This window comes from Papio anubis, chromosome 12 (assembly GCF_008728515.1).
Source record: "Papio anubis isolate 15944 chromosome 12, Panubis1.0, whole genome shotgun sequence".
Taxonomy (NCBI): Eukaryota; Metazoa; Chordata; class Mammalia; order Primates; family Cercopithecidae; genus Papio; species Papio anubis.
The window spans coordinates 10,775,028-10,799,165 of NC_044987.1; the positions used below are offsets into that span (position 1 = coordinate 10,775,028).

General features: G+C 35.7%; 2 protein-coding genes across 4 annotated transcripts in view; both read right to left on the minus strand.

Annotated features, from left to right (window-relative positions):
• LOC100998573 (olfactory receptor 4D5) overlaps window positions 1–24,138 on the minus strand; it is a 126,473-nt gene that overhangs the window by 14,802 nt on the left and 87,533 nt on the right. The gene's annotated exons all lie outside the window — the stretch shown is intronic.
• LOC110740351 (olfactory receptor 8D4) lies at window positions 17,785–22,140 on the minus strand. Its single transcript, XM_021926673.2, has one exon. The coding sequence runs from the start codon at window positions 18,885–18,887 to the stop codon at window positions 17,946–17,948; it is 942 nt and encodes a 313-aa protein (XP_021782365.1). The 5' UTR covers window positions 18,888–22,140; the 3' UTR covers window positions 17,785–17,945.

Below are 24,138 nucleotides of genomic sequence, written 5' to 3' on the forward strand. Positions count from 1 at the left end.
TTTAAAAAATTCAAATAAAATTCAAATGTAAAGTTAAAATATAGTTAGTTAGAAACCACGTATCAAAATTTGCAGGCCAGGTGTGGTGGCTCATGCCTATAATTCCAACACTTTGAGAGGCTAAGGCAGGAGCCTAGGAGTTCAAGACCAGCCTGAGCAACATGGTGAGATTCTGTTTCTACAAAAAGTTTAAAAATTAGCCAGGCTTGGTGGCGTGCACCTGCAATTCTATCTACTCAGAACTGGCAGGAGGATCGCTTGAGCCCAGGAGTTTGAGGCTACAAAGAGAGATTGCACCACTGCACTCAAGCCTGGGTGACAGAGTGAGACCTGTCTAAAAAAACAAAACAAAACAAAAATTCTGCAGACAGAAGACAAAGGAGTAAGAAGAGAATGATAATCACCATTTAATGTATTTGTAAATAAAAAGAAGAAAAATATGTAAATTAAGAGTCTCACAAAAGACCCTATAAAAAGCAAAAATATAAAGAGACAACAGTAGAATACCTCTCCCACCCCAGCAGCACTCCAAAAAAAACAAAAACTGTGAATATAATTAAACAAAAAAACTCTTTGAATAAAACAATAAATAACCTGGAGACTAATATGTGGCAAGTTGGAACAAGACAGAAAAGGAAACACACGCACATTCAGTAGGAACTATCCGGAGAACAAACTATAATAGAAAAATGGCAGTCTCTGCAATAAAGAGTGTTGGGAAAATGGATATCCATATGCAAAAGAATGAAATTGAACCCTCATCTCACACCATCCACAAAAATCAACCCAAAATAGATTTACCACTTAAACATGAGACCAGATACTCTAAAATGACTGAAAGAAAAGATAGGGAGAAAACTACATGACATTGGTCTGGCCAATGATTTCTTGAAACTGACCCCAAAAGCTCAGGCAACAAAAGCAAAAATAGACAGATTGTATTACATCAAACACAAAAGCTTCTGCGTAGCAAAGGAAACAACAGAGTGAAGAGACAACCTATGGACTGGGAGAAAATATCAGCGAGCCAAGCAACTGGTAAGGAATTAATATCTAAAATATAAAAGGAATTCAAACAACTCAATAGCAAGAAAACAAATAACCTGATTTCAAAAATGAGCAAAGGACCTGAATAGACATTTTTCAAAAGAAGACATGGCCAACAAATGGCCAACAGATATATGAAAAAATGCCCAACATCACTAATCATCAGATTAAAACCACATGCAAATTAAAACCACAATGAGACATCACCTACACTTGTCAGAACGGCTATTATCAAAAAGACAAAGATAACCAGGGCTGTGAGGATATGGAGAAAAGGGAGCCCTTGTATGCTATTGGTAGGAATGTAGTAGATCCATTATGGAAAACAGTATGGAAGTTCCCCAAAATATTAAAAATAAAAATATCATATGATCCAGCAGTTCCACTTCTGGATATATATCTGAAGGATTTCAAATCGGTATGTCAGATACCTGTGCTCTCATGATCAGTGCAGCACTATTCACAATAGCCAAGATTTGGAAGCAATTTAAGTGTTTATCAATGGAGGAATGGATAAAGAAAATGTGATATACATTAGCAATGGGATACTATTCAGCCTTTAAAAAGAAAATTCTATCATTTGCAAAAAAAAAAAAAAGATGAATCTGGACATTATATTAAATGAAATAAGTTAGGCACACAGACAAATACTGCATGTTCCCACTTACATGTGGAATCTAAAACAATCAAACTCATAGCAGCAGAGAGTAGAAAAATAGTTAACAGAGGTAAGGGGAGGGGTAAATGGGAAGATGCTGGTGAAAGGATACAAAGTTTCAGTTAGGATAAATAAATTTTGTTAGATCTATTGTACAGCATAGTGACTATAGTTAACAATAATGTATTATATATTAATATATATCCTATCACTTTGTATGCTATAATTATGTACAATGATAATTCATTGCTTTAAAATAGTTTTTTCATTAAATTAAATTTAAAAATCACTTTTTTAAGTTGCACTGGCCATATTTCAAGTGCTTTCAATAGCCCTATGTGGTTAGCGACTACTGTGTTGGATAGCACACATGTAGAATATTCCCATCATCATAGAAAGTTCTTCTGAACGCTGAGAAAAATCAAGCTCCATTTTAATAATCTGCAAGTTTAGCTGTGTTAACAATGAGTTGATGCTACTTCAGATGCTTTATCAATGCCTCACTTACACTAAACAGTTATTTGGAAAATCGTAATATGGTCAGGAGCTTCAATTATCTTTGCCTATTGTGAAATATTTTGTAAGATCAGACACAAAACCTGGAAATATTAGACACGACGTCCTGACTAGACCACCAGAGAATGCACTAATTTGGACTTGTGCTCCTTTGAACAGTCTCACAAAACCTATTCTTATAAAAACTACATTAGAAAACCTGGATTGTACTTCAGCCTTTGCACTAAAATATATATGGCCATGGGAATTCACTTAGTATCTCTCAAATTTAGTTTTCCTGTCTGTAAAATGAAAATGATAAAATGTACCCAATTTTCCTCAGAGATATTTTTAGTATCAAATAATTCAAGATATGTTAATATATCAGGCTTGACATTTGGTTAGCCTCTGTCCAGATTTAAGCAGACTCTCTGTTACAGGTGAGACTAAAGGAGGAAAGTTTACTCCAGCGAATCACACCTGAATCTTTCCATGGATATGATGGAGACTTCTAGAAACACAAATATATATTTTTTTATTTTTAACTGACATACTGTTTTTTCTTCAACATACATATGCACAATTCTGTACATACATGTGTGAATTTTCTATTCCATCCAATTCAGTGATCATTTATTCTCAATATTTTGTGTAAAGCAGAGAATACCAGCAACCAAAAGAATTGATGAATAAGTTATTTAAGATCTCTACCCTCCTAAATCTTAGATATAAAGGTAAAGAAATAATCACTTTGACAAATTAATAAAATAAAAATTAAGAATAATTTAAAATATAAGAAATGTCTCTAACAGATAAAATACATAGTGTTGCTGAAAGGAAGAAACTCCTTCTTGGAGATGTGAGGATGGTGAGACCGTGGGGGTAGGAGTATGCGTCCTTCATCTAAGGATCTCTATACCGGGCACCTAGTAGGTGCTCAATTTGCTAACTCTATGAAAGTGAGCTTTCAGAAAGAGGGTAGCATATGCTTTGAGGCCCAGAGCCATCTGTACAGACCCCAACTTTGCCACCCATTAACTGTGAACTCCTGGGCAAAGTCTCTAATTGTTCTGAATTGAATCTGTATGTCGTAGGTAATGACTCCTCCGTTGCAATTTTACAAACTGTAAAATGAGAATAACATGTACTCTGTAGGGTTGGTTTAAGCATAAAATCAGCTGATGTATAAAAAGTTTTTAGCCTGGTGCCTAGAAGATGCCAGGTAGCAGTATCTTGAATATACATATAATGGTGGCTGTATCTTGAAATTTGGAAAGGATTTTTAACTGTCAGAAATGAGGGTGGGACAGAGATGATACATTTCAGAAAGAAGGAACAGACAAAATATTCTGAGAATATATCTGAGTCACATCAAAATGTCCAGTTTGAAATAGAAATTGTGATAAGAGATAATACTGGAAAAGTAAACAGATGGCAGATTGTGGCCTCAACTTTAAATGTCAGATTAAAGAGTTTCTATTTTAGGAAAGGTTTATGATCAGGGAAATGAGGAAATTACACACAGACTTTACAGTCGCCCAGCAGTGGCATTTGAACATTCAATCTGAGTAATAATTTAAAATTTGGAAATCGTCCTTTACCTAGTAGAATTACAGATGCTTAAATCTTTTGTTTAATTATTCTATTTAAAGAGGAAACCCTTAGTCTAATTTTAAATCTTCTTCTTCATCCTAAAAGTGGAGAGACCATATTAGGGAAAAAAGATAGTATTAGACTCTATTATAATAAAGTCAAGGTGCAGAGAAGTGAAACAGCACACTAAGCTCACAAGGTCAGTTAGTGGCATGGCCAGGACTAAACTCCACACTGAATTTTTCAGTGGATAATTTCAGGCTTGAACACCTCCAACTGAATGAGAAAAAGTTTAAAAATACATGAAATAGCTGTGGTTCACTCACCTGTAGCTTCCTATTTAAGATATCCTTATAGTAATCATAGATATATAAATTCAAATCAAAATGCATTCTAAGACTGCAAAGATTTCATCAGGCCCATAAGACAGCCTTGGAGAATTGAAGTTGGCGAGTTCTGGTGAGAAAGGATTTATTGATAGAGTAGGAGGAAAATGCCAGGGCCCGGGCAGCTGAACCTCTGGTGCTTTCCAAAGTCAAGAGTCGCCGGGGACCACACCCAGCATCAAGGCCTTGAAAGGGCAGTCACCAAAGTAAGACATCTCGGTAGGATAAATTAAATGCTCCCTCATCACCACGTCGTAGTTTCATAATTCAAACATTACATTTGAAATCATTTGTCTCTAAAATTCTTTTTTCTTGTCTTTCTCTTGTACAATATTTTATAAAAACATATTTTATATTTTATAATCCTAAGATACAGATAAAACTTTAAATGTAAAAAGATTCTCTGAAAAAGTAAAAGTCCAGCCAACCACTTCAAACCTATGCCTAGATTTGACTTTAGTCTATTAATTTGGCTAGCAATTTGACTCTACTAATTGCTAATTACTAATTGCTTTTTGCACAACTATTGTTGTTAAATATTTAAAAAGTCATTTAAATAGTGAATAATATTTAACACATATTAATAAGGTAAACTATATGCTGCACAAAATCCTCAAATTTGCTGATGTCTTAGAAAGATCCCTCAGAGACATGTAAATTCTACTAAATAGTTTGTATAGACTGATTTTGAGAAAATACATAGAGTCGAGGTATATGTGAGATATCCAATCCCATCAGTCTTTGCACCAATAAATATTATCAATTTCTACTTCATTTTCAATTGAGTTTTCTAAAAAATCTTTTTTTCATATGCATTTTAATCATTAAGGATAAGCAATTCTTTGCCTTTTAAAAATTCTTCCGTGACTTTCATGTTGATGTTAATGTCTTTTCCATTCTTTGCCCAGATTTCCCATACAACATTTACTTTCGTAGCATTTGTCTAAATTATGAGTTATTTATTAAGAATATAGCTCTATTTGCACATACAAAAACACAACACATATAACATGTATATAAGTATGTGTACGTATATATAAATAGATAAATGTGCATTTGAATATAATATGTGTTGATATGTATATTTATAATTTATATACATTATGTTCTTAACTGTTAGCAGTCAAAAATCACTTCTTTGTCTTTTAAATATTATTCTATTGTTTGTTTTTTCTGTTTAAAAAGACTTCGCCCATCCCAATGTTCGTCCTATATCACCTGGAATGAATTGCTTTATTCAAAATTTTTCCTTTGTTTTTAAATTTTCTATTTAAATCTATAGAGTCCAGGATTTTCTTAAGTGAAGAGCTAAAGTTTTCTTCCAAAAAAAATTTAAAAAGCTATATTTTGGGAGGTCAAGGTGGGAGAAGTGCTTGAGGCCAGGAGTTCAAGAGAAGTCTGGGCAACTTACTGAGACTCCATTTCTTTTAAAAAAAAAATTAAATTTTCAAACTCTGTTTTTAGTGTAAATTAGCACTTTGCCTTTGGTTTGTAATTTTAAAAAATAATATACTAAGTTTTTCTATATATATATAAAAAACTTCGTTTTAAGAGTTTTGATTCAATTCCATTGAAGATTCTGTCAGTTCTCCTACCAGTATGACTAAGCTCTACTTGTTTTTAAAATAGTACACTTACATAGGTTTCACCAGTTCAAAATTAGCTGTAAATCCAGAAAATACTAGATAACAATGGTGATAGCAAACATTATTGTCTTGAGTCTCTCGTTTTAATATTAAATATGGCTTTTTTCTTTGTTGAGGTAAGATCATTTTATTATTAGATGATTAAAGCTATTGAAAGGTTTTTTGGTGGTTATTGCTTTGTTCCAAATCAGAACTTGGAAGAACACAAGGCAGTTATTAAGATTATCAACATTTTCTAACTCAGGAATGGAAAATAAAACATTGTATGTTCTCATTCACAAGTGAGAGCTAAGCTATGAGGATGTAAAGGCATAAGAATGATACAATAGACTTTGGACACTGAGTAGGAAAGGGTGGAAGGGCCTGAGGAATAAAAGATGACAAATTGGGTTCCGTGTATACTGCTTGGGTGATGGGTGCACCAAAATCTCACTAAAGAGCTTACTCATGCAACCAAATGCCACCTATTCCCCAAAAATTTATGGAAATAAGAAAGATATTAAGATTATCAATATTTTCTAATAGAATCAATTTATATGAAATAAATTTGATAGATTGCTTAATTACACAAATTCTAGACTTTCTGGATGACGTTTTAATGTACCATTGCTTTGGTTTGTTAGTGACGGTTTTAGGACGTTTACATCTATATTGGTGAAATCAGTCTTCAGACTTCACTTTTCAAGAAATCTGGATAGGTTTTGGAATTAGAATTATACCTACTAAAAAGGAGGTCCTCTCAAGATTTTCTACATCCGGAAAATTTACTTCTTGATGCTTTTTACAGAATTCACCAGTGACATAGGCTTGGATCCTCTTTTGGAAACAATTTCTTTCAAAGTTTTTATTTGTGCTTTAAATACCTCTTTGACTCAATACAAATTTTCTCTTAAAGTTGCTCCATTTTAGTAAGACTTTCAAGTCATTGTAGAGAAGTAATACATAGATTTTTAATAATTTTAAAGCTTTTATCATATGTCATTTCCTGCTTTGCAAACATATTTTTTACATAAATGATCAATTTTGTCAAATGAAAAGATCAATTGGTTGTGAGCTCTGAGAAGCTTTTACCTTACAGCTTCCCAGCTGTTATTTGCTAGGCCTTGTGGGGTTCTACCCTGAACATTGGTGTTCAGTCAAACACTTAAGGTAACTTCCTATGAGAATTTATAGAGTTCTTCCTCTATATAATGCCCCTCCTCTCTGAAGATGTGTATCAAATAGTCTAAGTGACTTCACCTCCCCAAACTCTCCTCAACACAGTAAGACTACTGTGCTCTGTTAAGGATTCCTTTCTCTGAGTTATAGTCTAGAAAGTGCCAATAGGGAGAAAAATCAACGTGATTGTAAGACACCTCAGCTGTTTCTCTTCTATCAGGGATCATACTCTGCCTACCTATTGCCAATGTGTCCAAGCAGTGTTTTTTAAATATATATTTTTTTGTTTCTGGTTGTTTATGGCAGGAACTTAACCTGATCTCAGTTATTCTTCATGCCCAATGTGGAAGTTTCTCGTTTATTTGAGTTTTTGTTAATTCTAAGAATTCTTTTTTGACTCTGGCTATTTAGAAGACTTTTTAAAAATTTATGTATAAAATATATTGGTGTGTTTAAACTGCACATATTAATTTCAAATTTTATTATGCTGTGGTTAAAGGCATTTCTGTTGTTTTGAATTTGTTGACTTTTTCCCCAGAGATTTATATACTGACTTCTTACAAAGCATGGATAGAGACAAAGAGGTTTTCTCTGGAGAGCATAAGTTTTAATAAATATATATTAATTATATTTTAAAATTATATTAGTTGTACTTTTGGGGAAAAAATGGTTGCCATCCTGACACTCTTTTTTCCCCAGCAGTTGTTTCTAAATGCCCCCTAATTTTTTTAAATGTTTTAATATTTCTTGTGGTAAATAGTAGGCATATATACTCAAGGCGTACATGAGATATTTTGGTACAGGCACACAATACATAATAATTGCATTATGGAAAATTTGGCATCCATCCCCTCAAGCATTTATCCTTTTTCTTACAAATGATTCAATTATACTCTTTAATTATTTAAAAATGTAAAAGTAAATTATTATTTTCTATAGTCCTTCTGTTGTGCTATCAAATACTAGGAATTATTCATTCTTTCTAATTTATTTTTTACCCATTAATCATCCCTAACTCCCTCTCATCTACCCAGTGAGCTTCTCAGACTCTGGTAGTTACTCTTCTGTGCTCTATCTCCATGAGTTCAATTGTTTTAACTTTCAGTTCCCACAAATAAGTGAGAACATGCAATGTTTTGTCTTTCTGTGCCTGACTTATTTTATGCAACATAATGATCTCCAGTTCCATCCATGTCATTGCAAATGACAGAACCTCATTCTTTGTTATGGTTTAATAGTTCTTTATTGTTTATAGGTACCACATTTTCTTTTTCCACTCATCTGTTGATGGACACTTAGGTGGCTATTATGAACAGTCCTGCAATAAACACGGGAGTACAAATTGCTCTTTGATATACTGATTTTCTTTCTTTTGTGTATATGCCCAGCAGTGGGATTGCTGAATCTTATGGTAGCTCTATTTTTAGTTTTGTGAGAAACTTTTAAGCTGTTTGCCATAGTGGTTGTAGTAGTTTACATTCCCATCAAAAGTGTAAGGGGGTTCTCTTTGCTCCATGCCCTCATCAGCATTTGTTATTGCTGGAATTTTGGAGAAAAGTCATTTTAACTGGGATGAGATGACATCTCACTGTAGTTCTGCTTGCATTTCTCTGATGATCAATGATGTTGAGCACTTTTTCATATGCCTGTTTGCCGTTTGCATGTCTTCTTTTGAGAAATGTCTATTAAAATATTTTGCCTATTTTTAATCAGATTATTAGGTTTTATTCCTATAGAGTTGTTTTGAGCTATTTTGGTTATTAATCCCTTGTCAGATGGGTAGTTCGCAAATATTTTCTCCCATTCTGTGGGTTGTCTTGCCACTTTGTTGATTGCATTCTTTGTTGTACGGACGCTGTTTAACTTGATGTGATCCCATTTGCCCGTTTTTGCTTTGGGTGCAGTGCTTATGGGGTATTTCTCAATAAATTATTGCTTAGACCAATGTCCTGGAGTGTTTCCCCAATGTTTTCTTGTAGTAGTTTCATAGTTTGACGTTTTAGATTTAAGTATTTAATCCATTTGTATTTGATTTTTGTATAAGGCTAGAGACAGGGGTCAAGTTTATTCTCCTGCATATGGATATCCAGTTTTTCCAGCACCATTTATTTTAAAGACTGGTTTTTTTCCCCCAGTGTATATTCTTGATACCTTTGTAGAAAGTGACTATAGATGTGTGGATTTATTTCTGGGTTCTCTATTCTGTTCCATTGGTCTATATGTCTGTTTTTATGCCAGTATCATGCTGTCTTGGTTACTGTAGCTCTATAGTATAATTTAAAGTCAGGTAATGTTATTTCTCCAGTTTTATTCTTTTTGCTCAGAATAGCTTTGGCTATTCTGGGTGTTTTGTGGTGTAAGAATTGTTTTTGCTATTTCTGTGAATAATGTCATTGGTATTTTGATAGGGATTATACTGAATCTGTAGATTGCTTTGGGGAGTACAGACATTTTAACAATATTTAACAATATTGATTTTTCCAATCTATGAACATAAAATATCTTTCCATTTTTTGTGTCCTCTTCAATTTCTTTCATCAGCATTCTCTAGTTTTGATTGCAGAGATCGTTCGCTTCTTTGGTTAATTACTCGGTATTTAATTTTATTTGTTGCTGTTGTAAATGGGATTACTTTTTAAATTTTTTTTCAGATTGTTCATTGTTGACATATAGAAATGCTACTGATTTTTTATGTTGATTTTGTATCCTACAACTTTACTGAATTTATCAGTTCTAATAGTTTTTTGGTGGAGTCTTCAGGTTTTTCCAAATATTAGATTATTATCATCTGCAAACAAGGTTAATTTGACTTCTTCCTTTCCAATTTGAATGTCCTTTATTTCTTTTTCTTTTCTGATTCCTCTAGCTGAGACTCCCAGTACTATGTTGAAAAACAGTGGTGAAAGTGGGCATCCTTGTCATGTTCCAGATCTTAAAGGAAGGGCTTTCAGCTTTTCTCCATTTACTGTGGATTTGTCATATATGGTTTTTATTATGTTGCTGTATGTTCCCTCTATATTCAGTTTTTGAGGGTTTTTATCCTGAAAGGATGGTTGGATTTTATCAAATACTTTTTGGGCATCAATTGATATGATCATATGGTTTTTATCCTCCATTCTGATGATATGATGTATACATATTGATTGATTCATGTATGTTGAACCATCCTTGCATCCCTGGGATAAATCCCACTTGGTCATGATGGATAATCTTTTTAATGTATTTTTATTTTTTATTTTTTGATGTGTCTTTGTCTGGTTTTGGTACCTTGGTAATACTGGCCTCATAGAATGAGTTTGGAAGTATTCCCTCCTCCTGTATTTTTCAGAACAGTTTGAGTAGGGTTAGTATTAGTTCTTCTTTAAATATTTAGTAGAATTCAGCCATGAAGCTATTGGATCCCAAGCTTTACTGGGAGACTATTTATTATGGCTTTGATCTCACAACTTGTTATTGGTCTGGTCAGGTTTTGCATTTTTTCTTAGTTTAATCTTGGTAGGTTGTATTTGTTTAGGAATGTATATATTTATTCTGGATTTTCTGATTTATTGGCATATAGTTGCTCATATTAGTCACTAATGATCCTTTGAATTTCTGCAGTATCAGTAATAACATCTCCTTCTTCATCTCTGATTTTATTTATTTGGGTCTTCTTTTTTTCTTAGTCAGTCTGGCTAAAAGTTTGTCAGTTTTGTTTAGCTTTTCAAAAACCAACTTTTTATTTTGATTTTTGTATTTTTTGTTCATTTTAAATTCATTTATTTCTTATCTGACCTTTATTATTCATTTTCTCCTACTAATTTTTTCATTTGGTTTGGTCTTAGTTTTATAATTCTTTAAGATGCATCATTACATTATTTACTTGAAGTTTCTCCTCTTTTTTGATGTCACTACTTATAGCTATAAATTTTTCTCTGAGTACTGCTTTTGCTGTAGCCCATAGGTTTTTCTATGTTGTGTTTCCATTATTTGTTTCAAGAAATTTTTTCAATTTCCTACCTAATTTCTTCATTGACCCACTGGTCATTTAGGAGCATATTGTTTAATTTCTTTGTGTTTGTGTTGTTTCCAAAATTCCTCTCATTACTGATTTGTAGTTTTATTCCATTGTGGTTAGAGAAGATACTTGATATTATTTTAAATTTTTTGAATGATTTAAGACTTGTTTTATGGTCTAACATATGGTCCATTTTTTAGAAGGATCCATGTGCTGAGGAGAAAAATGTGTATTCTATAGCCACTGGATGAAATGTCCTGTAAATATCTATTAGGTCAATTTGTTCTATAGTGCAGATAAAGTCTGAAGTTTCCTTGTCGATTTTCTGTGTAGGCGATCTGCCCAATGTTGACAGTGGGGCGTAGAAGTCACAAGTTGTTATTGTATTGAGATCTAGCTCTCTCTGTTGCTTTAATAATATTTGCTTTATATATCTGTGTGCTCCAGTGTTGGGTGTGTATGTATTTATAATTTTTATATCCTATTGTTGAATTGACCCCTGTATCATTATATAATGACCTTCCTTGTCTCTTCCTACAGTTTTTTTTTCTTGAAATCTATTCTGTCTGATATAAGTATAGCTAGTCCTGCTGTTTTTTTGTTTCCATTAGCATGGAATATCTTTTTCCATCCCTTTGTTTTCAATCTATGTGTATCTTTATAGATGAAGTGTGTTTCTTTTAGGCAATAGATTGTTGGGTCCTGTTTATTCATCCACTCAGCCACTCTATGTCTTTTGATTGGAGAGTTTAGACCATTTACATTCAGTGTCATTATTGATAAATGGGGACATACTACTGCCATTTTGTTATTGGATTTTCTGGTTGTTTTGTGGTATTCTCTTCCTTCTTCTTTCCTGTCTTCCTTTTAGTGAAGGTGATTTTCTCTACTGATATGCTTTAATTTCTTGCTTCTTATTTTTTCGTGTATCTGTTGTGTGTTGTTGGAGATTACCATGAAGCTTGCAAGTGTTATCTTATAATCCATTATTTTAAACTGATGATAACTTAACACTGATTGCATAAACAAACATGCAAAAGGAAAACTAATAATAAAAACACTACACTTTATCTCTCTGCTTTTCAATGTTTTATTGTTTCTTTTTATGTCTTATTGTACTGTCCATGTCTTCAAAAGTTGTTGTAGTTATTTTTGATTAGCCCATCATTTAGTCTTTATACTTAAGAGAAGTCTATGTGCCACAATTACTGCATTATATTAATCTGTGCTTGTCTGTGTGCTTACTGTATAATATTACCAGTGAGTTGTATACCTCCACATGGCTTCTTCTTGCTCGTTCACATATTTTTCTTTCAGATTGAAGAATTCCCTTTAGCATTTCTCGTAGGACAAGTCTGGTGTTGACGAAATCCTCAACTTTTGTTCGTCTAGGAAGGTCTTTATTTCTCCTTTGTGTACAAAGGACACTTTCAGTGGATATACTATTCTAGGGTACAAGTTTTTTTTCTTTCAGGAATTGAATTGTCATGACACACTTTCCCGGGCTGTAAGGTTTCCACTGAAAAGTTAGCTGCCAGATGTATTGGAGCTCTATTATATGGTATTTGTTTATTTTCTCTTGCTGCTTTTAGGATCCTTTCTTTATCATTGACCTTTGGGAGTTTGATTATTAAATGCCATGAGGTAGTCTTCTTTGGGTTAGATTTGCTTAGTGTTCTATAACCTTCCTGTATTTAAATACTAATGTATTTCTTTAGGTTTGGGAAGTTCTCTGTTATTGTCCCTTTGAATAAACTTTTTACCTTTATCTCATTCTCTATCTCCTCTTTAATGCCAAGAACTCTTAGATTTTTGCTTTTGAAGCTATTTTCTAGATCTTGTAGGCTGTTTCACCATTTTGTATTCTTTTTCCTTCTCTCTCCTCTGTATTTTCAAATAGGCTGTCTTCAAGTTCACTAATTCTTTCTTCTACTTGATCAGTTCTGCTGTTAAAGGTCTCTGATGCATTCTTAAACATGTTAATTGGATTTTTCAGCTCTATAATTTCTGCTTGATTCTTTTTAATTATTTTAATCTCTTTGTTAAATTTATCTGATAAAATTCTGAATTTCTTCTCTGTGTTATCTTGAAATTATTTGAGTTACCTCAAAATAGCTATTTTGAATTCTCCATCTGAAAGGTCACATATCTGTTTCTCCAGGATTGGACCCTGTTGCCTCACATAGTTCATTTGGTGAGGTCACGTTTTGTAGATGGTGTTGATGCTTGTAGATGTTCTTCAGTGTCCGGACATTAAAGAGTTAGGCACTTGTAATCTTCACAGTCTAGGCTTGTTTGTGCCTGTCCTTCTTGGGAAGGTTTTCCAGGTATTCAAAGGGACATGTGTCCCATGCCCAATAATGCTGTGCGTTTTGCAGACTTGCAGAGGTACTGCCTTGGTCTTTGATAGGATCCAAAAGAATTCTCTGGATTACCCAGAAGAGATTCTTCTTCTTTTCCCTTACTTTCTCCCAGATACACAGGGTCTCACTCTCTCTGTGCTGATCCACCTGGAACTGGTGTGCATGGTGGGAGTAAGGCAAGCACCCCTGTGGCCACCACCGCTGGACTGAATTGGGTCAGACTTGATGCCAGCAGAGCACTGGGTTTTGCCCAAGGCTTTTTCCTTCAGCATAGCGAGTTCCCCAGGCCCTGGGTATGTCTGCAAATGCTGTCTGGGAGCCAGGAATTGGAGTCAAAAACCTTACTTGATGTTTTGTTTTACTGCAGCTAAGCTGGCACTCAAATCACAATACAAAATCCTTCCCACTCTTCCCTCCCCTTACCAAAGGCAGAGGAGCCTCTTTTTGTGGCCACCACCACCACCATGGCGAGTTCTGCCAGGCCACTGCTGATGTTTGCTTAAAGCCCAAGGACTCTTCTATCAATTTGTGGTGAATACTGCCAGACTTGGGACTCACCCTTTAGGGCAATGGCCTCCGCTATAGCCCAGGGCAGGCCCAGATGTGCTGTCCAAGAGCTTAGGCATGGACTTAGGCCTGCTCATTTCTATATCTCACTGTAGCCAAGCTGGTAGCTAGGGTGCAATAAAAAGTTTCTTTACTCTTCCCTCTGTTTTTCTCAAACAGGAAACTTTCATTGTAGTCACCACAGCTGGGAATATGCTGAGTCTCTCCTAAAGCTAGCATGTCTCAGAGCCCAAAGCCCATGGCATATTCCCTGAGTATCATTGCTGATTATTCAAAGACCAAGGTCTCTTTAGTTAGCAGGTGATGAACCCTGCCAGGACTGGGTCTTTTCCTTCAAGTCAATGGCTCCCTTTCTCCCAGGGTGAGTCTAGAAATGTCATCCAGGAACTAGGGCCAGGAATGGGGGTCTCACAACTCCGCCTGGTACCCTGTCCTACTGTGACTTAGCTGATACCCAAGATGCAAGGCAAAGTCTGCTTTACTCTTCACTCTCCACTTCTTAAGCAGAAGGAAGGAGTCACTTTCATTGCTACAAGCTGCTCTGCCTGGGGTTGGGGGAGGCATAGTGCAAGTTCTCCCTTAGCCATGCCAGCTGGTGTCTCCCTAGGTCACATGTCATCCTAGTTCACTGGTTCGAAGCCCACACTAGCACTAGGAGTTGCTTAGGGATTACAGTCCTTGTGCCCTAGACTGCTTTTCAAGGTTACCTAGGACTACAGAGCACTTCAGCCTGCGGTGGCAAGGCTTGGCAAGAAACTCATGTTCTGAGTGCTGGGATGGGAGATTCTTCTCTGGCTAGGGCTGGTCCAAATGGTCCCTCTGTGTGCAGGCACTGGCTGAGCCTAGCATGGGTTTATTCTCTGCTTTGACAGGGCAGCACTGAGTTCAATGCCAAGTCCCCCAGTCACTGTACTCTCCTTTGCCAAAGTGCACAGATTCTACATGCTTCATAGCCACTGCCAGGGAATGGAGGAAAGATGGCAAAGGTGATTCTAGACTGTCTCTCCTGGCTTCCTCGATGCCTCTTTCCATGATATTAAGTTAAAACTAGGTACTGTGATTGCTCATCGGCTTTTTGGTTCTCGTGAAGGTGCTTTTCTGTGTGGCAATACTTGTTAAAAATTTGATGTTACAGCACAGGGGGACAAAGAGCGTAGGCTTCTATTCTGCCCTCTTACTCCACCTTCCACCTCCAAAATTTAAAATGGAATATATTCAAAGAGACCATACAAAAAACAAATACTCTTTAGCCCTAGCTAGGATGTTGTTCCTAAATTATTACGTAGTCTCTCAGCCTTGGAAAATGCACTAAAATATGAATAAGCTGCATATAAAATTAGTAAAAGCCCCAGAGAAATCAGATTTCTTTATATTTGTCATTACTAGTCAAATGACAGTGGTAGTCTTGTGCACTGAGTTAAAAAAAAAAAAAAAAGAGAGAGAGACCGCATCTGACTTTTTTGGAGTACCATAATGCAGAAGTTATATCTGCCGTGGATATGCAAAAAAGAGTAAATGCAGGAACCCCACCTACGTATCATCCTTCAATCAATCTATTTCTTACCTACTCTCTGCGAATTTTCTTAATTGACTTTCTAAACAGGAGTGAGGAAAATCTTCTAAGTAGAAAAAGACCTCAGGTCCTTGTGTTAACTAGTCGGTAACATGAGAGGCTTTCCATAATGGAGCTATAACACACAGAAAAACTAAGCATTTTATGTAAAAACACAGCTTTTCTCTTTCTTTCAAAAGATCTGTGTAGTAGTATCTTTCAGTAACTCCTATATAAAGTTCCACGTAAATCGTTTTTGTCTCTTTGGGGAAGAGAAAATGAGTTAGAAGTGATTGTTACTTTATAAGAAAACTTTGCTTACTATGAATAACTGAAATGCTTGCTTCTTTATAATAAGCATTGTTTAACATACATTGAAAATTGTGTAACTAACTCTACTATTATATTTATGTTAATTTTGGCTACTTGGAATCTCAGACAGATATGAAGATCAAACATTGCAACTATTTCAGATTTTATGGTGCATCTGTGTTTTTATTTTGACTGGTCTTGACTCGCTTTTATTGTTTACATTTTCCTTATCTTGAAATTTTTATTTTAACTTTATTAAAATATATCATCCTCAAGCATCACACTTTCAATTCAATGCAAATCTTATTTATTCACTGTCACAAAAGTGTCTTGAATCTATTTTTTTTATTTCTACTGCTATTCCTAGAACTAAAATCACATTGTTTCTTACCAAAATAAGTTTAACAGCATCAAAAGTGTCCTCTCTGCTTCCACTCTGGCCAGTAGCACTGTCTTTCCCTATCTCACCCTTCCCACAAACATACACACACATATACATCTATCTATTTTCTAATCAATAACCAGAAATATTTTTCAAATGTAAAACAGATTACATCGCTCTGCTTTTGAAACATTCCAATTGCTTCTCATTGTACTTAGGATAGAATTAAAACTCCCTAAGTGATCTAGAATTTGCCTACTTATCCAGCCTCCCTTGATTCCTTTTTTCCCTCTCTCACTGACCGTCTGCGATACTGCCTTCTCTGTTTCTTGAATATCGCCAAGTTTGTTCCAGCCTTGGACTTTGTACTTGCCACTGCCTTTCTGATTTCTGCGTAACTGTACCCTTTTCTTCATTTAGGTTTCATCTCAAATGTCCTTTCTTCAAAGAACTCTATTGAGAGTAGAATTTGACCCACCGAAAATTACATAACTCATTTTTTCCGAAGGACTCATCTATGTCTATAATTATCATGTTTGCTCATTGAATTACTTCTGTATTGTCTATCATCTTTTTCACCCCCTAAAAGTAAAGAGATACCTTGTCTATCATATTCACCATAATATTCCAACACTCAGGACAGTGCCTGGCACATGATGTCCATGATAAGCATATGCTGAACAAATGAATTAACTAATACATCACATTCCCCATACAGCGTACTATCTTGGTTGATTGTATGAGTTCATTCTTAAAAATCATAAACTTTTTTATTGTGTTTATCTCAAAACGCGGAGGAAATTAAAGACACCTAATTACAGCTTACAAAGAAAATACCAACTCAAAAGAAACAAACAAAGTTATAAAATACTGCACATATACTGGTCATGCTGAAAAAAACAAGATATTTTAATAAGATTATAAACATTATCTCTTCATCTAAACATTGTAAGTCTTATTTTTGGATCAACATTTGCCGAATGCTGAGACCATATTAGCTTAGTCCTTTGTTGAATCTTCTTCATTGAATTACACTTTAAGACAATATTGGCTTTCAATAAGCCCTTCACAAGAAACAATCAAGAAAAATTCTCCCACAGTTATTATAAAATTGTTGTCATAATTTCCATCACATTGCTCAATTTGTTTTGAAATTAGGTGTGGTTTATCTTCTGATACGACTATGCAGTACAGCATGATGATGATTTCCTTTTGGGCTTGGATTCAGGAAACTAAAGGTAAAAATTGTTGTTCAATTACAGCAATGGTATTAACTTTAAATTGAAAATATTTTTTACTTTTCACTTTCATATATGTTGTTTTACATTTTATTAATGTAATTATCTGTGCATATATTTACTAATCTAAATATAAGTAATTTCATCTGATTTCAAATTACATTTTTTCTTCTTGTTGAGACAGAGTTTTGCTCTTGTCACCCAGGCTAGAGTGCAATGGTGCAATCTCGGCTCACTGCGACCTCCACCTCCTGAGTTTAAGCGATTCTCCTGCCTCAGTCTCCCAAGTAGGTGGGATTACAGGTGCCTGCCACCATGCCCAGCTAATTTTTTTGTATTTTTAGTAGTGATGGGGTTTCACCATCTTGGCCAGGCTGGTCTTGAACACCAGACCTCATGATCCACCCACCTCAGCCTCCCAAAGTGCCGGAATTACAGACGTAAGTCACTGCGCCTGGCCCTCAAATTACTTTTAAAGAGTCAAGGTATAAACATATACATCTAATCATGATTATGAATACATAAATAGATCTTAATAAAGAGCATATTTGTCATGGAGATAAAGGTATTTTTCTCCTTAAAAGTTTCGTCAGGGCATTTTTCACTTCCTTGTTTCTCAGACTATATATCAGAGGATTCAACATGGGAATCACAGTGGTATAAAATACTGAGGATACTTTCTCCTGGGTGAGTGAGCTGCTAAAAGCAGGTTTGAGATACATGGACATCAGAGACCCATAAAATATAAGAACAGCTGTCAGGTGGGAGCTACAGGTACTAAAGGCTTTGCACCTGCCCTTTTTAGAGTGGATGCGCAGGATGCTGGTGAGGATAAAAGCATATGAAATGATGATTGCTAGGCTTGTGGCCACCATGTTAAATCCACCAATGACAAAAATCAAAAGCTCATCAATATAAGTGCTAGAGCAGGAGAGTTTAATAAGAGGGACAATGTCACAGAAATAATGTTTAATGATGTTTGATCCACAGAAGGACAATCTGAGTATACAACCTCCATGGATCACAGCATCAGTGAAACCTACTGAGAAGACAGCAGCCACCAGCAGAGAACAGACACTAGGGGACATGATGACCTTGTAGAGCAGTGGACTGCAGATGGCCACGTAGCGATCATAGGCCATGGCTGCCAGCATGTAGCATTCAGAAATAACACAAACACAGAAAAAAAACAGCTGAGTCATGCATCCAGAATAAGAGATGGATCTGTCTCTGCATAAAAACCCTGATAGCATTTTAGGGGTAATGACAGAAGAATAGCAGACATCTAAAAAGGACAAACTACTCAGGAAATAGTACATGGGGATATGAAGTTGATGATTCAGCCTAATTATTGAGATCATGCCGAGGTTTCCCACCACAGTAATTGTATAAATTCCTAAGAAGAGGCCGAAGAGGGGCAGCTGAAGCTCTGGCTGTTCAGTTAATCCTGAAAGCAGAAACTCAGTCACTATGGAATGGTTTTTTATACCCATTCTTCTCTGAGAAATCTGTGGAGATGAGAGAGAAAAAGTCTAATTAGACAGGTAGAACCCAGCTTGCCTCTAATACACCTCACAGCACAGATATTTCTATCTATGAAAACACTGACTTTGTGTTATGAAGACCAAAAAGTGAGCACTCAGATGAAATAGAGTCAGTAAACATCTACCTACCCATAGATTTTAGAAACCACAAACACACTTTTCCATACCCTCCAGTGGAACAAATTCTCTTAGCAAAGGACAGAACCTTTAACTCCAGAGTTAGAGACAAGACTAATGCTTAAAACCAGGGCATTTCTGTTGTGGAGAAACATCAGCCGCTGGCGCAGGGGTAAAATAATTTAGCAAGACAGTTGTGGGTAAAGGAAGACAGACTTATTAGAGAAAGTAGGAAAATACGTTGCCAGGGAGACGATGAGCTAGTCAGCGGAAGCTGACTGCAAGGAAACAAAGGCTTGCTGAAAATTTTATAGGGTGGTGTTTATGCTGTTTGTTGAGGAGGGCTTTGTGCAGTACTGATAACACCAAGGTTGCAGGGAGCTGATTTGCAGGTGTCTGGTGATAGTTGGGTGCAAGAAGACTGAGTTATTTTTGCAGGAGAGCTGTGTGTCCTGGGCCATGAAGAAAAGCAGACTTGTAGCTCCTCTGCTTTCTCTCTTTTGCTTTTGCCTGCTCCCACCAGCCTGACTCCCTTTCCCTAATTAGGACTCCACAGTTTCTTCAAGCAAATTAGTTAAGTAGATGCATAAACAAGAGGCTGAGGACTATGAGAACACTTTTGCTAATGACACATTTGCCAACGGCTGACTCTTCCTCCAGGATTTCCTATAAAGAAGGTATCTACTATTAAGGTGAATTATAATTTTCTACATCAAGGTTTCCAAGGGTGTTCAGCAAAAGAATCATTCAGGGAGATGTTAAAAGGTGTTACTTTAAATAAGTATCTAAGGATCATATGATTTCAGACATCCTGAATTAAATAATTAAACTGGTTTTGTTTAACTATTTAATTCAGGAGGATGTCTCAGTCCTCCTGAAGGACTATATAAATACATTATTTATCAAACTTACTTGATGATAGGCCAACTGCACGCTTTTTAAAAACATTTTATAGCACGAGCATGGCTCAGAATGTATTTTAGAAAACTATATTTTCATTTGTGTGTTTGTTCTATTTTTAATCTAATCATACATTGATTTCCAGGTGGGAAGTTTGTTCTTATACTTGAGTAAAAAGCTGGATGATGGTAGAATGGCAAACTTCCCAAACCTATTTCTACCTTCTGGATCTCTGGCCTTCCTCTGGGCTAAGGCTACGTCTCTCGCCAAGGCCATGGAGTCCAATATAACACACTAGTGCTGCCACTACTGGCAATGCAAACAACCCAGATGTTTGTGTTGCCATTTGGAGGCTCCCACATAGCACACATCGTGGAATCATCTATTCTGGGGTCAATCATGGCCTTTTCTCTGAAAAAGCTGACCCTTTATTTAGTGTTGGGCTTCTCACAGAGCCCTCTCCAGACTCTCATATTTGCCCCAAGATTACATCGAATCTGGCTCAAATGTCTAGGTTTGCATTTTGTCATTCTGCCCAGCTACCTGGCTATGTAATAGGCTGTTCATGTCTTCTTGTTTCCAATATATTACTGCTATAATAGGACAAGCCCACTTCCTTAGGCAGCTTGAGTTCCCAGGATGTAAGTGACTCCTTATTTCCCAAATACTTCTCACAGTTTAAAACAAATGAGCTGCCTGGTCACAGAACAGCTATTCTCTGAGCAAGCTTCCCCATTCTACCGAACCTGTGCCTTTTGTATCTGCTCTTTCTCATCCTAAATGATGGAGCTGGAGGGTCATGTGCAAAAGTGAGTGTCCAATTGCCCTTTGCCTGCTACAGAAATACACTGGAGTCTTCCTTTCCCATTACTCCTTCCCAATTAGCATCCATGAGTGTAGTCTAGTCACAGAGGCTTATCAAAGTAATGTTCAAAAAACCTATATGCTCAGTTTTTTGTCTTTAATATCATGGGTTTTTTTAAGCATGTTTTTAAATCTGTCCTGAGTGTTACAAACACACTGACCACTCTTAACTCATATGTAATTCTCCTGCGTGCCCCGTAATTCCTGCTGGGCTCCCTCTCCAAGTAAAATGTCTTATTCTGCTCATGTTCCTTGTTTTCTTCTAGTGTTCTGCACTCTTCTTCCATATTCTCAAGCCTGTTAGGTTTCTTTTTCCTATGTTCTCACTTTCTAAAACATTTCTGTGCTTTAGGTTCTTGCTGCGCAGTGTGGTCTATGAACCAGTAGTGGCAGCATCACTCAGATTTTTTTAGAAATGCACAGTCTCAGGCCCTACCTCACACCTGCTGAGTAAGGATCTACATTTTAGTGGGATTCTCACAGGATTTGTGAGCGCATTAACATTTGAGAGGCACTATTTTCGGTTATTTTCTCCTAGAGCTGAAGTCATCATTCTTCTTTCTTGTTTCATTCTCTAAACTTTTCTCTCTGATTCATTTTGTGCCAGAAAGCATTAGCTGATTATGTAAAGCCCATCTTTGAAGACATCTTCTCAAGGAAAGTCTTCTGAGATGAAGAATAGAAACTGTACAATTTTACATTTCAGTATTTTGCCACCTATTTGAAAACTCAGAGATTCCATGGCAGTGTAATGTGCATGTCAAATAGCTTATTGCAACAAATTGCATTCTGTTTTTGTGTTTGTAGAAAGAAATATTATACACATTCCATCTTAGTCCACACAAAATAAGCAATGATAACTAGCATCTGCTTTATTTAACCAACCGATAAACAGTAAACTCTATTAGCCTAGGGATACAAATTTATGAGGTTGTATTTCTGACCAAAATAATCTACTACATTGATTCAGACCTCATTCAGGACCCAGGTAGTTTTTAGCAATTTAAAAGCATAAGAAAAGTGTTTTTAAACATTTCAATGCATCTCACAGTATTATTAAAACTATGACTATTGAAAGTATTTTGCAAAGGTAAATGCTAGACGAGCATTGCCCAATAGACATACATGCAGACACATGGGCAATTTAAAATATCCTAGAAGTTCACTTTGTAAAAAGTCAAAATAAAAAGAAAAAATACATTTTACTAGTATGTTTTATTTAACTCAGCTCAATCATACCTTGATATCCAAGGGAGATTGGTTCCAGGAGCCCCTCAGATACCAAAATCCCTGCATGCTCAAGTCCCTGATTTGAAATGGTGTAATATTTTTATATAATCTAAGAACATCCTTTTGTATATTTTAAATCATCTCTAGATTACTTACAATACCTAATACAATGTAAATGCTATGTTAATATTTCTTTTAGTATATTTTTTGGGGGAAAATTGCAAGAAAAATGTCTGCACATATTCAGTACAGATATAACCACCCATTAAAAAAAAATCTTCCCCATCAGTGACAGATTGGATTAAGAAAATGTGGCACATATACACCATGGAATACTATGCAGCCATAAAAAAGGATGAGTTTGTGTCCTTTGTAGGGACATGGATGCAGCTGGAAACCATCATTCTTAGCAAACTATCACAGGAACAGAAAACCAAACACCGCATGTTCTCACTCATAGGTGGGAACTGAACAATGAGATCACTTGGACTCAGGAAGGGGAACATCACACACCGGGGCCTATCATGGGGAGCGGGGAGGGGGGAGGGATTGCATTGGGAGTTATACCTGATGTAAATGACGAGTTGATGGGTGCAGCACACCAACATGGCACAAGTATACATATGTAACAAACCTGCACGTTATGCACATGTACCCTACAACTTAAAGTATAATAATAATAAATAAATTTAAAAAAAAAAAAATCTTCCATCTGCAGTTGGTTGAATCCACAGATGTGGAACCCACAGGCACACAGGCCAGCTGTACATGCAAAATGTTATCATTTCAACATGTAATTCATATTTTAAAAATAATGAGATATTTTATGTTCTTTTATTGTACAAATCTTTGAAATTCATAGTGTATTTTATACCTGGCCAGATTTCAAATGCTCAGTAGCCACCTATGGCTAGTGGCTATATTACTGGACAACAAAAGTCTAGAATGTGATTTTTTCCCTAAATCTTTCAAATCTGAATTGTCCCCTTTTAAAGAAAGAAACCATTAGTACAGAGGTAACAGAAAGACCACTGAATTCCGAGTTATAAGATGTAGTATCATTTTTATTTCTAAGACAGTGCAACTTTTGACTCATAAAATCTCTCTGAACTTCATATTTTAGTCTGTAAAAAATAATAAATATTTCAAAGGATTGTTATGCAAATTAAATGAGACAATAACTGTGAATGTACTTTATATATTATGAGGTCCATATAAATATAATTGTAAATATATTTTTAAAGCAGGTGATTTCACAGATTAGTTCCTATATTAGACACAAGATGCTTAGATAAGGTGAGTGGACAATGCATAAATGAGTCTGAGATGGATGCCCATGGCCTCTTCCTTGTACTTCTGTGACTCAGTGGCCTCAAACATGCAGAAGTTCTAGAACCCATGGAGACAATTGGGAATTGATTTTAGAACACATTTTGATATCTTTATAATATGAACATATAATTCTGAAGCTCACCTTTTTCCTTCTGTAAACTCTAGGTTAGTATCTCTTCTTTCTCCTAACCTCATCACTTCAGAGATGGATTGATTATACCTTCTTCTTTAAGTGTCTGAGCAACAACAGCTAACAAGAAGCTATGATTTTTATTCTCAGTTCAGGTATTTTGTGTCAAGAAATATAAAGACCAGTAGTCCCAAGGGTTTCTTGTCTCCTGAGGTACGGCAGCCTATGTATTTGTAAGAACTATCCATGAGCTGGCCTATCATTTTGGGAATCTAACATGGATGAGTCATGCGAATGCCCCTTGCCGTTCAGTGGGGAAAGATACATGGTCTAACACATGGCTTGCATTTTAAAATGTTGAACAAATGAGGCATCATAGACAGTGCTTGGTATAATAAGCAGTAGGTAGACTTTGAGGTCAGAGATGGAACGGATCACTACTATTTACAGCAATAAGGACAATCTTCATGGAAAAGTAGATTGTAAAATATGCCTTCAAAGGTGGGGAGGATCCATTTAAGCTGAGAGGATATGAAAGAATATCCAAGATATAAATAAAGGCATAAGCAAAGGAACTGAGAAGTAGAAAACGTAAGGAATATGCGAAGAACATTGGGGAAAGCTGAA